General features: G+C 43.8%; 3 protein-coding genes across 6 annotated transcripts in view; 1 reads left to right on the top strand and 2 right to left on the bottom strand.

The window, feature by feature from the left end:
• Positions 1–1407, bottom strand: part of Sos2 (SOS Ras/Rho guanine nucleotide exchange factor 2) — a 96870-nt gene extending 95463 nt beyond the window's left edge. Inside the window, exon 1 of one of the 3 annotated variants that reach the window (XM_076550560.1) lies at positions 1080–1407. In XM_076550560.1, coding sequence (XP_076406675.1) covers positions 1080–1166 — 87 coding nt within the window. In that variant the 5' untranslated portion in view covers positions 1167–1407. The remainder of the gene's footprint in view (positions 1–1079) is intronic. The other 2 variants (XM_076550558.1, XM_076550559.1) reach the window with 2 other exon arrangements.
• Positions 1165–2617, top strand: LOC143268527 (uncharacterized). The gene is made up of 3 exons (XM_076551639.1): positions 1165–1188; positions 1219–1840; positions 2261–2617. The coding sequence occupies exons 1-3, from the start codon at positions 1165–1167 to the stop codon at positions 2494–2496; spliced, it is 882 nt and encodes a 293-aa protein (XP_076407754.1). The 3' UTR covers positions 2497–2617.
• A 6954-nt stretch (positions 2618–9571) lies between these two features.
• The window catches only part of L2hgdh (L-2-hydroxyglutarate dehydrogenase), a 32585-nt gene continuing 29563 nt past the window's right edge, over positions 9572–12593 (bottom strand). For both annotated transcript variants that reach the window (XM_006985439.4, XM_042260537.2), the window contains one exon: positions 9572–11653. In XM_006985439.4, the coding sequence (XP_006985501.1) occupies positions 11458–11653 (196 nt within the window). In that variant the 3' untranslated portion in view covers positions 9572–11457. The remainder of the gene's footprint in view (positions 11654–12593) is intronic.

The following is a 12593-nucleotide window of genomic DNA, read 5'->3' as shown; positions in this document are numbered from 1 at the left end:
GAGTCAGTACTCTCCTACCACCTTTATGTGGGTTCCAAGAACGAAACTCAAGCCATGAAGCTTGTGTGGTTGGACAGCAAATCACCCGTCGTCCCCTGCTGAGCCTCTCGCTGGCCTAGATGTTTTGCTTTAATCCTTGTTTATTTTGCAGAAAAGGCAAAATGTCTCAGGAGCAGCCCATGTTCAGGACGCATGACTGCTAACCCTGAGCCCATGCGTCTGACTTACAAGAAGAACTTAACAAACAGCAATAAAAACCATTGTGTAACTACCTAACTTCATAAAAGACCGACACCGACCAGTACAAGACATGCATCCTAGCAATGCATCCAAACTCCAAAGACTGATTGACTTGAACTGCCTCCGACTGTCCCTTAAAGGTGATGACAAGTTCTCATCGCGGTGCAGAAACGGACCAGATTTTGTGAGACAGTCGTGGGATCCAGGTAAGACTTCTGCAGGAAGTGCAGAGGCGCTTTAGATTCACCTCAAGAGCTGGAAAAGGAATACTATGACTCACTGACACTTCACACATGTGAAACAGACATCCCTATTAGCAAAAAAATAAAAAGCACTGTCTTACAAGCGAATGGGCAACCTTGGCAAGCAAACCGCCCGAGGTGAACACCTCCCCCGCCCCCCCCAAAGAACTTAAAAGTAGTTACTCGGTGCGAAACTGCATTTGTTCCAGAAACTCAAAAAAAACAAAAAAACAAAAAAACCCAGCAGGACTTTCGTCTTGCCCGAATCCAGCCTGAGGACAACAAATTGGTCAACGGCGGAAGTTGCCTGACGAAATGACTGTAACATGAAATCCAGTTTTATGATCATAACAAAACCTTCCTTCCGGGACCAGGCCAAAAAAAAAAAAAAAAAAAAAAGTTGAGAAAACGTCCTTCGGGATGCAACAGGCAACGAGGAGCACCCGGCGCCCGGCCGGGGAAGGTGGGGGACCCGATGCGGGCTCGACCCGGGCTTCCCCGTTACAAGTTGTGCGAGCGCCCGGCCCGGCCCACCCCGCCGCCGCCACCCGGCCCCTCCGGCCCGCGGCACCTCCCTCCCTCGGCCCCAGCACTGACCTTCCGCAGGGCCGGGACCAGCAGTCCCCGCCATTTCGGACTGTTTTCCTCGCTGAAGAACTCGTAGGGCTGCGGCGCCTGCTGCATGGTCCCCGGCCGCAGCGCCTCCGCATCGGAGGCCGGGCCGGTGGCCTGACAGCCAGCCGAGCGGGGCGCGCGGGCCGCCTCGCCTCGCCTCGCCCGGGGCCGCCGTCTCCAGCCCGGGCCGCCGCTACGGCCGGGCGAGCGCTCCGGGGCGGGGGGTGGGGTGGGGAGGCGGCGCCGCCGCCGGGCGAGCGGGCGGGCGGGCGGGCCCCGTCCACCGAGGCCCCGAGGAAGCGCGGCGGCCCGAGGCGTCCTCCTCCTCCCCGCGGCGCCGGCCCCGCTCGTCGGGCGGCTCCTCCTCCTTTGTCTGGGTGCGCGGCCCGGAGCCCCGCCGCCGGCCTCGCCCCCGCCCCGACTCCCGCTACGGCCGCGGCGGGCGGACGGCGGCGGCCCGCAGTGTCCTCATCGCCTCCCCCGCCCTCCGCGCAGCCGACGACGCTCGCCCGGGCCCGCCCGAGTCACCTCCAGAGGGCCCTCGGGGCCGAGCGGGCGCGCGTGTCCGGCGTGCACAGCGCTGGCCGCCGCCGCCGCCGCCGCCGCCGCCGCCGAGCCCCGGGTCCCAGCAGCCGCGGCTCGGCTCGGCTCGGTCCGGCCCCACGGCCCGGCGCTCGCACTCCCGAGTCGAGGGAGAAGGCCAGCACGGAGCATGCGCGCCGCTGAGCGGGCCGAGGCGCCGGGTGCGGGGCCCCCGGGGGCCCGGGAGGGTAGGGGGGGTCTCTCCCGGGGATGTGCGCCGGCAGGGGTGGGGGGCTTGTTGCAGACACACTCGGTCCGCGGCGCTCTGAGTTCTTGCAGACAGTCCCGATTCGCTGCGGCTCCGGGCGAGCCTGGCTCGAGCCGTGACTGCAGTACACGGATGTGGGGGGGGGGGGGGGGGAGGGACATTTGTCTGATTTAATCTGTGCTCTGCATGGCTGCTTTATATATTTAGGAGATAGGAGCTGATTCGTAAAATCACGTTGTGGGTTCGTGGGACTTGGGGGTCAGATGACTTAAGTTCGAGGCGTTTCACCTAAGTGTGTCAACAGAGGTATCTTCATAAAACTTTCATATGTAGTTCTTTTGTTGATCACATCCTTCAAATCCTTTCCACTTAGGTTTTACAGAACCTAGATCCTGGGATACAGTCGTACTAATTAGCACCAGAAGAGGTCCTGTGACCCTAAGCTTTTCGGAGTTGAAGAGGCGTGAACTCTGGAAATTTTTTCTTGAGCCCAAATTTCATCCCATTGAAGTTGCTGAACAAATTGCTCCCAACAGGCTGGGAAGAGTCATGCACCCAGCCACCAGCAGCAGCGAGGAAGGGAACACAAGAACAGACTGTAGAAGATAGCTTGTGCCATAATTTCAGTTCCAGAATCAGTAGCTGAGCATTGCATACACCATTTTGTCTCCACAGAGAAGGGCAGACTCGGAATACGGGAGATTTGTTGTTGTTGTTGTTTTTAATCTAAGTATCATTATGTCAAAAATGTCCTCTGGGGCTGTCAGATAAACACACTGGCTGCACAGAGCTGCTAACCTGAGTTCCACCCCTGGAACCCACATTAAAAGGAAAAAAACCAAGTCCACAAGGTTGTTCTCTGACCTCTTTACATTTGAAATGTGGCATGCATGCCCCCCTCTCTTACAAGCATGCACACAGGCACGCTCACACACACACATATGCCCAATTATAATAAAGTTCTTTAAAGGTCTTCTAGTAAATGGCCATGTCCACATTCCCATGTACTAAATACACTCTTTTATAGAGAGTCCTTAATTTTCCCTACAGTTCCCAGACCCCAGCTATAAAACATGAGGCTGTCAAATTATCAGACTGCGATTATATTTTCTCATAGGAAAGTCATTGGTGGGAAGTTTTATTCTTGGCAAAGGACACTGGAAGGTTCCTCCAGGCCAAATCTGGCCTGTAAATGCATTTTCCTTAGCCAAGCCAGTATTAAAAAATTTAAACTGCTGTTAGCATTTTAAAGTCAACAGCTTACGTATTTTTTTTTTAAAGTCTATCTCCAGCATCTTTCCACAAAGATCTGGCAACACCGTGGCCTACTGCATCTGTGCAAACAATAAACAGGCAGTGGAGAGGCCGTCCTCTTTACAAAAGTGTGCCACCCATTTCCTTGGCTACCCTCCCGATCTGGGGCTCTTCTCCCTTTTATGTAACCTGCTGAGCCTCTGCAGGCGTCTGCCCTGTGATCTCTGGACTAGGCAAACCGAAATGTGATCCGCATGATGCAAAGGATCCAAGAATGACACCAGTCAAGTTTCTCAGCTGGACAAGTGGCTGTTTAAAAACCAACAACAAAAACAGCTGAACCCATATCTCATACTCTACGCAGCCAGAAATTCCCAAGATGTCAAAGATTGGCATGTACAAGAAAGGGTTTATGACCTAAGAGAGAAAAAAAAATGACTTTTATATGACACAAAAACCTAGACTGATGCATCTGTTTTTTAAATGCCTGGAGAAAACCCACAAGCCAAGCTAAAAGGCAATAATGATAGGTTAGAAAAAAACACAATTGTTGCAGCAATTTTTTTTTTTTTTTTTTTTTTTTTTTTGAGACAGGGTTTCTCTGTGTAGTTTGGGTGCCTGTCCCTAGCTTTCTCTGTAGACCGGGCTGGCCTCGAATTTACAGAGATCTGCCTGGTTCTGCCTCCCGAGTGCTGGGATTAAAGGCAAGCGCCACTGACAGCAATTCATTTTTTAAGTTAATTTCCCTAATCTATAGATGTGATCCTACAAACTAGTAGGACTAAGCCTCAAGGAGGAAAAAAATGACAAAAAACCAAACCCCAAAACACTGAAAAAGCTATCTCATAGAAAAAGGAAATGTGTATCTCTTAAACATAAATACTAAATTTCATTCCTATTAGGAGAAATATACTGTCACCATTTTTCACCTGTTAGATCAGAAAGCTTAATTATAATGATGGTGAAGATATGAAGAAACAGGAACTCACTGTTTCAAATTCCATCAAGAACAAACTACATGATACCTATCAAAGTTTCAAAGGTACATAACTATTGACCTAGCAAATTCCAGAAATACATTCCAGAGACATACTGGCTTGTATGTAGGTTATCCATTGCAGTGTTATAGTTACACACACACACACACACACACACACACACACACACACACACACACACAATTTTACATAACACTAGGAATATGGTATTGCTTTAATAAATGGTAGCAAGTCAATATAATAAGGTTATTTATTTTAAAGATTTATTTTTATTGTGTGTATGAGTGTTTTGCGTTCAAATATGTATGTATGTGCTAGCCTGATGCCCACAGAGGTCTCAAAAGGACTTTGAATTCCCTGGAAATAGAATTAAGGATGGTTGTGAGCCACCATGTGGGTGCGGGGAACCAAACCAGAGTCCTCTGCAAGAGCAGTAAGCATTCTTTTTCGATTGTTTTTTCAAGACAAGGTTTCTTTGTGTAGCCCTGGCTGTCCAGGAACTTGTTCTACAGCCCAGGCTGGCCTGGAACTCACAGAGATCTGCCTGTCTCTGCCTCCTGAGTGCTGGGTTAAAAGTGTGCACCACTACTGCTGGGCACAGTAAGCACTCTTAACCTCAACAACTGAGTAGGTTGCTCCAGCCTCCCAACATAAGGTTTTTAAAACAAACAAATAATAACAAAAAAAAAAACCCAAAAAAACAAAAACAGGCTTCTCTAAAACGTTCTCCAAGATACGCTTCAAAGTAAAAACACAGTAATATGCAGACTGATATAACTTGTATTTTTTTAAGTAGGTGGTATATTATGTATGTAAATATAATGCCTACAAGGCAACACAGGATTCTTTGTTACCAGAAGGATGAAAACCAGGTGGCTGGAACAGAGGGAGAATTTTCACTTAGAACTTTCATAGCATTTGCATTTTCATCCTCAGGAGTGTGTCATTTAATCAAAACATTAACTCATCTTTTAGGCATTCCTTTAGTTAGTCTGTGTGAGAAAGCCTGCACTTGGCCTGTGTGTGTGTACAGAGGATAACTCATAAGAGTCAGTTCTTTCCTTCCAGCCCATGAGGTCAAGGGATCAAACTCAAGTTGTCAGCCTTTCCTCCAGCCCCAATTAAGTCATTTTTAATGAACAATCTTTAGTCAGAACATAAACTTTTGCTTCAAGTATCAAAACGGAAAATATTAAAATATATACTATAAAAAGGGTATCTATATATGGAACAAAAATCTCAAATTTAAAGGCACTAATTACATATTATTGATTTTGTCTGTGCTTTTAAAATTTTCCAAAAAAAAATGGGATTTTAGAAAATAACTTGAATGTCTCAAGAACATTTTTCATTTAAAAAGATAGTTCAATATTTTTACTACTAATATTCTCCCACAGAAAAAAATTTTCAAGGATTTATTTGACATTTCTCCCATCTACTATTTCATACACCCTCAATTCACTTCAAGTTCCAAGTGCTGTCAGTCTGTAGCAAGCCAAAGCGACACCACAGGAAATCCTAAATGTTGTTGTTGTTCACTTTCAGGCTCCCTGACACAGCTTTAGTCCACTTACAGCCACCTGTCTGAAAGAGGTCGGATATAGCTCAGAGAGAAAGCATCCTTGCCCCAGGACCCTCACTGGATGCTCAGGCTTGTCAATCACACCCCCCTGCAAGAGACTGATGTCAAAAAATGTCTTCCCAACAGCAACTATAATGTACCTTTTAGTTAATTAAAATATAATGATTTCAATTTTCCCTCCTTCCAATTCCTCCCAGACGCCTCATTCCCTTTCAAATTCACAGCCTTTTGTTCTTTAATTATTTTTACATGTACGTGATTGGATAATCATTTAAGGGGGCACCTATGATTTTCAATGAAATTCTAAGGGATTGATCGATTGTATGCCTTCTACTCCCAAGCCCCTAAAAAGAAAAGAAAAGCAATCTCTTATGTGTCAGTGTGCTGCATACAGACTGTTCTTAAACAGATAGAATGGTCCAGCTGCTCTGGGGATGACACTGAGGTTAGGACATCATCTAAATATTGCTACTTCTACAAGATGAGAAATCATGTTTTATATGTTGCTGTCCCCAGAACCAACTCCTACCACAAAGATAGGAAGGAAAGATATCATTTCAGCTCTTGTTGTTTCTATTAATTCAATAAAATATTTTCAAGTCCTGTCAGTTATTAAGTTAAGCTATGGACAACAATGAATTCATCATCCACTCTGTATAGATCCGAACCAGAGACCTGGCAACAATCATATATGTACATGGTCCCTGATTCCCAAATAAGGAACTCAGTAAAGGGAAAATAAAAACATTTGTTTGCCCCCTCAAATATTAGTAATTTGCATGATTTTAATTACTAGGTGTAATAAATATAGATATCAAAAGACACCTTTTATATTCTCAGTGGACAAATTTAAGCAAAATGAAATCAAGAGGGCACGGGGGAAAAACAACATCACTACAGCCCTCTTACTTGTCCCGTCACTGTTCCAGAGCACCAGCGTTAAGAGAGGTCATCTTAAAGATAATCAGAGACATGTAAAACGTGGCTGAAAGTCAAAGTTTTCTACCCAGAGATCTATTTTCTTTTTTTGAGACTAGGTCTCACTATACAGCTCCAGCTGGCCTAGAACTCAGAAATCCACCAACTTCTGCCTCTGCTGGGATTACAGGTAGACACCTCTTAGCACTGCCCCTCAGCTCTTCTGCTGAATTAAAGGGACTCCCCCTGAGCAGTTCAGGCATACCATTACATCCCTCTCACCACCTCTAAAGGGCAAAAATCCTCATTTTATCCACAAAACAAAAGGAATCTTAATATAGGATAGCTTTGAACGTGAGCGCCTGCGTATAACGGACGGTAGCACTCAGCAAAGAGAACAAGGCTCTTTGCAAGACTGGAAGGAAGTAGAGTCTGTTGGTATCACGACTGTTTTTCCTTTCAGGCCGTCTGGGTCTTTGTTCCCATTCTAACTTTTCAGGGGCTACAAACCATTTGAAAACATTCCTAGGCATCTTTTTCCTTCCCTTTCGCCTTATATGTTAGAAAAACTAAGTGGTCGAGTGAGATGGCTCCCTGGGTAAAGGAGCTTGCCAAGCCTGAGTTCAACCCCGAGACACTGTATGAAAACGCAGGGAACAGCCTGATTCCACAGAGGTCCTACAAACTCCATATTCATTACATGGCATGACCACTCACCCATGCAAACCCAGTAATAAAAAATTAAAAATCCAGTAACTGACTTCACAATTGCTCCTCCAAAATGCTTACATTTAGGTAATAAATATACTCAGAAATATGAGAAAACATCTGACCAGAGAAAGGCCCAAGACCAAAGCCAGACCTCAAGCAGCACACACACACCATACCACCTGGTTCACGAGTGCGGGAAGAGCTCACTGTCGCAGCCATTGGGGTTGGAGAGCTTTCAGTGAAGGCCCAACAGACTTCCACATGCCGGGGGCTGGCATCTTTTGAAGAAAGTTGTACGAGCTGAGGTTATACTATAGGCTAGCAGGCAGATCTCCAAATGGCCTCAGGAAAAGTGGAATTCTGCCAACAGTGATGGCACCACTCCAACAATGCAAAGGCAGGAGGATCATGGGAAGGACTTTGATCCACACATAAATGTGTGGATAAAAGAGTTGTTACATAACACACAACACTAAAAATGTACATAAGAGTCCCCCACAGACTAAGCACTCTAAAGCTAAATATATAAGATGCTTCACTTGGTCAGCCCCAAATATAAACTTCTATACCTCAATTTTATATTATTCACAAGTACAGGAGCAATTTTGTTATTGTTTTGAGGCAAGAATCTCACTACACAGCCCAAGCGAGCCTTGAATTTGTGATCCTCTTTCCTCAGCCTCCTGAGCACTGTCACAGGTATGCACTATTAGACCCAGCTTCCGGAGGGGTTTTAAAGACTTATCTACACTTATGACAGTTTACCTAATAGAGGGCTGCTGTGTGACAAAACTTCTCCTGCGGAGATGCGACACACAGGTCTGCTCACTCCAGATACGGAACCCACCACAGATCAAAGTTCGGATCCTACCAAGTCCGACTTGGCAAACCAATGAGTTTGATTTGGGGTCACTTACAGGAATATGAGTGAGGAGTTGCTTACACGATCAGAAGTGACTCAAGACGGCTGCACCTCTGAGGCCTTACCCCAGCATGGGTGGCAGCTCACAAAAGCTGGGAACCTAGAGCACACTGCACAGCCTGACCGCAGCTGACAGACTGAAGGGTGTTCCTCTCAAGTAACTCAGTCAACTCTGCAGGCAGCTTGTCTGGGCTTAACTCTCTCTTTTCTTGGCAGCTCAGCTTTCTTCCCCCTGAGATGGACTCTGCTTTTACAGCCTAGTGTGGAAGAGTGGGGCGGAGCAAATCTAGTCAGTTTCAGGAACTTCCTTAAGCCACTTGAAGTTATTTACCTTCTTGAATAAGCAACTTCCCTGCAGGATGAAATGTTACAATCTCAGAAGTGTTATGCAACAAAGGTATCCATTTCAGTAAACTTTTTTTTTTAGTTTTGGTTTGGTTTTTGAGACAGTGTTTCAAAAGTGTTTGAAGCCTTGGCTGTCCTGGAACTTACTCTGCAGACGAGGCTGACCTCGAATTCACAGAAATCTGCCTGCCTTTGCCTCCTGAGTGCTGGGATTAAAGGCGTGCACCACCGCTGCTTGGCAACTTTTTTTAAAGTATCTTTTAAATTTATTTATTTGTTTTTATTATGTGCATTGATGTATTGTTGGAGAATATTATTTTATGGTGTGTTACTTTTGTTTATGTTGCATTTAACTCTGTGAAGCTGTGTTACTGTGCCTGTCTAGAACACCTGATATGGTCTAATAAGAACTGAACGGCCAATATCAAGGCAGGAGAAAGGATAGGTGGGGCTGGCAGGCATCGAGACTATACAGGAGAAATCTGGGAGGAATAAGAAGGAACCAGAGAAGGAGGAGGACTCCAGGAGCCAGCCACCCAGCTAAACAGCCAGACAGGGAGTAAGAAGGAAAGAAAAAGTATACAGGAATAGAGAAAGATAAAAGCTCTGAGTCCAAAGATAGACAGGACAATTTAAAGTTAAGGAAAGCTAGCTAGAAACAAGCCAAGCTAAGGCTGGCCATTTATAATTAAGACTAAGCTTCCACGTGATTTATTTGGGAGCTGGATGGCGGGCCCCACCAAAAGACCAAGGACCAACCAACAACAGTGTATTGTCTGCATATGTCTGTGGACCACATGCATGAGTTACAGACAGTTGTGAGCTGCCATGTGAGTGCTGGAAATTGAACTTGGGTCCTCTGGAAGAGCAGTCAGTGTTGTCAATCACTAAGCCATCACTCCAGCTCCTCAGTAAATGTTTTAATGGAAGTAAAACATGATCATAACACCAAGGTTCATTAAAATATTTTAATACTAATATACATTTTTCTTTTCTCAGAAAGACACAAAATTCTTATATATCAGTATTTAACAAAAAAATCCTATTGACATAAATATCAAATATTTCACAAATGGAATAACATATTTTTCAACAAAATTTTCTCTATTATTTTGGAGCATACAATACAGACCCAAATGGAATAAGGACTGCTTCAATCCTGACAGTTATTTTTGTAAATTTCGTCATTCACAGTTTAATGCGTATACGTAAGATCTCAGATCTGATGAAATAGAACCACTGCACACTTCCCTCACCACATCTAAAAGGAAAATATCCTCATTCACAAAGGAAAATAATCTTAACGTAGTGTTTGTATCACTCAGAAGCCTTAGACAGAGTACTCTGTGCAGTGCATTTCTTGTAGGAATCTATTGTTATGGAGAACCATTAGGGTTTGTTTCCTCTGTATATGATTTCTGGATGTTTCAATATGCCCACCCCAAGTGTTGGAAAAACTGCCTCATCTATTTACCTGGGATGCACTGCCTCTCGTACTGTAGATCAGAATATGTATCCTTTCAAATTAATGGATGAGATAGCTTAGTAAATGTAATCACCAAGGGCTGAGGGGAAGAAAAAGAAAATACAAGAGAAGGTTTTCCTATCAGCATGCACATCCTTCTCAGGTATCCATCACAGTGTTGGTGAGGAAAATGCAAGATTAACCCTGAGAGAACACATGTGAGAGAAGGGATGAAGTGTCTCACTTAAGTGCTGGCTCTGTTCCCAAGGCTGAGTTGCCAGTTTTTCACTTACAATTCTATTTTCCAACTTTCTGAATCATAAGACACATTTCATTAGCTAAAACACACACACATATATACAGTATACAATATGACAAACACACACACACATACAGTATACAATATGGCACACACACACACACACACTATTCAGTATGGCACTTGACACCAACTCAACATGTTCATGAAGTACATACAAAGAATGTAAGGCACTTTCGCGGTTTACAAAAGTGAATGCCTCCAAGTTAGATATTAACCAAAAATGGAGAAATGGCCTCACAAAGTTTATAGGAATTCTGCAAACCCAGATAGGTATGAATCATCAGTGATCCTGGCCAACATCTTGGGAACCTCAGTGTGACCAAAGGACAGAGGCGTGAAATAAATAATTGGTTAAAACTACACAGTGCTACACCCAGCGTCAGGATTTAAACTGCTCTTAGAAAAAGCATAGTCCTCTTAGGGACTTCCATTTCTCGGCCATGGGAACTGGCGTGCAGGCAGCAAGCACACGGTACACTGCTGTTCAGATGGAGTGACGATGCCACATGTTAAAGACACTTACAAAGAGACTGACACTGAAGACTGAGTTTGTTTTGTGCTACTTAGAAATGTGAAATTTCATGTATTTTTTTTTTAAATCAAGCATTTTCAGTTTCCACATAAAAACATCGCTAAATAAATGCAAGCTTTCCTGACTCTTCAGATGAAAAGAATGTCACACCCTACAGTATATTGTGACATATTTTTTTCCAGGAAAGAAAAAAAAAATTATAAAGCCAAACACTGATTTAGGGAACAGTCCACTTTTATGCCGACTTCCCAAACATTCTATAGGAGCCCTTCCTATATCACAGTGGGCTGGGTAAATCTCTAACAAACTCGGGGTTTCAGAACAGGCATAGAGAACACGTCACTTCTGTGCTCATAAGAATTTTTTAAAAATTATATCTGTTACCTCCTATTAATAAGTCAGTGGTTATTTTAGCCTAAAAAGTATGGTTTTACAATAAATTTCTTAAATTACAATTTAAAAATACAACTGGTACATCCTCGTTGCTTGTGTAGGGAATATGATGCAGCTCCCTTCATTGTTCATAACTTAAATCTCTGCTGTACTTCATCTGCTATCATTCTGGAAATCGCCAGGGAAGAGGTGGCGGCAGGGGAAGGCGCATTTCTCACGTGAAGAACATGATTTCCAATATCCCCAGCTCCTCCATCAAACACAAAATCGTCTATCAAATTTCCATCTCTGTCCATGGCCTGGGCTCGTACTCCAGCTGGACCTCTGCAGAAGCAAAAACAAAGTGTTAATCATGGGAGCCAGAGAGACAGGACAGTCTACGAGGTTTCAGAATATTCTTAAGGCAGTAAGATCTTTATTTGAAATGCAGTTATATGGAAATCCACTTGCTTTATGTTCAGCAAAGGGCTGTGGGAGATACTCTGGCCAATGCATGTCCTTAGCTACAGCTGAATGACTGTTAAGTAACAGTGTAATAAATACTACCAAGTAGGGGCTGGAGAGATGGCTCAGTGGTTAAGAGCACTATCTGCTCTTCCAGAGGACCGGGTCATGGCAGCTCACGACTGTCTGTAACTCCTATTCCAGGGGATCCAACACCCTCACACAGACATACATACAGGCAAAACATCAATGTACATAAAATACAAATAAATAAGCAATTTTTAAAAAGACTATCAAACATCCAAGTAAATATTACTTATAAATATCTGTTCTTTTCTAAAGGAGCAGGCCAATTCACATTCAATTAGAATAGACATTTTTTAAATTTAAAGTCATAAAATAAATTTATTCTAGAAATCAGTCAATGGCAATCATAGAAATCAGTGGTAGCAGCCAAGACCTTTTATATATCAGTGGAAGTAGGAGCTGGTTCCAGCTACATAAATACTCCATCTAGTCTATTGTTCTTTTGTATTTCGTTTTGATAAAGTATTATAATTTATAAAGAAAATAATACATCCTAATTGTGATTTTTAAAAATTTTCTTAATAGTTTAACCTCCAATGTAAGGAAAACCTTCAATTAATTAAAAATAAATAGCAAGCATAAAGACAAATTAATTCAGCAACATGTTAATATTGTAGCAAGTCAACTTATCAAGTTCTGCTTTTTGTTTTGTTTTCTTTGAGGCAGGGTCTTACTTTGTAGTCCTGGATGCCCTGGAGCTCACTATGTAGTCCAGGTTAGCCTCAAATGCAGA

This window comes from Peromyscus maniculatus, chromosome 14, assembly GCF_049852395.1.
Source record: "Peromyscus maniculatus bairdii isolate BWxNUB_F1_BW_parent chromosome 14, HU_Pman_BW_mat_3.1, whole genome shotgun sequence".
NCBI classification, from domain to species: domain Eukaryota; kingdom Metazoa; phylum Chordata; class Mammalia; order Rodentia; family Cricetidae; genus Peromyscus; species Peromyscus maniculatus.
This window is presented reverse-complemented; position numbering and strand designations above follow the sequence as displayed.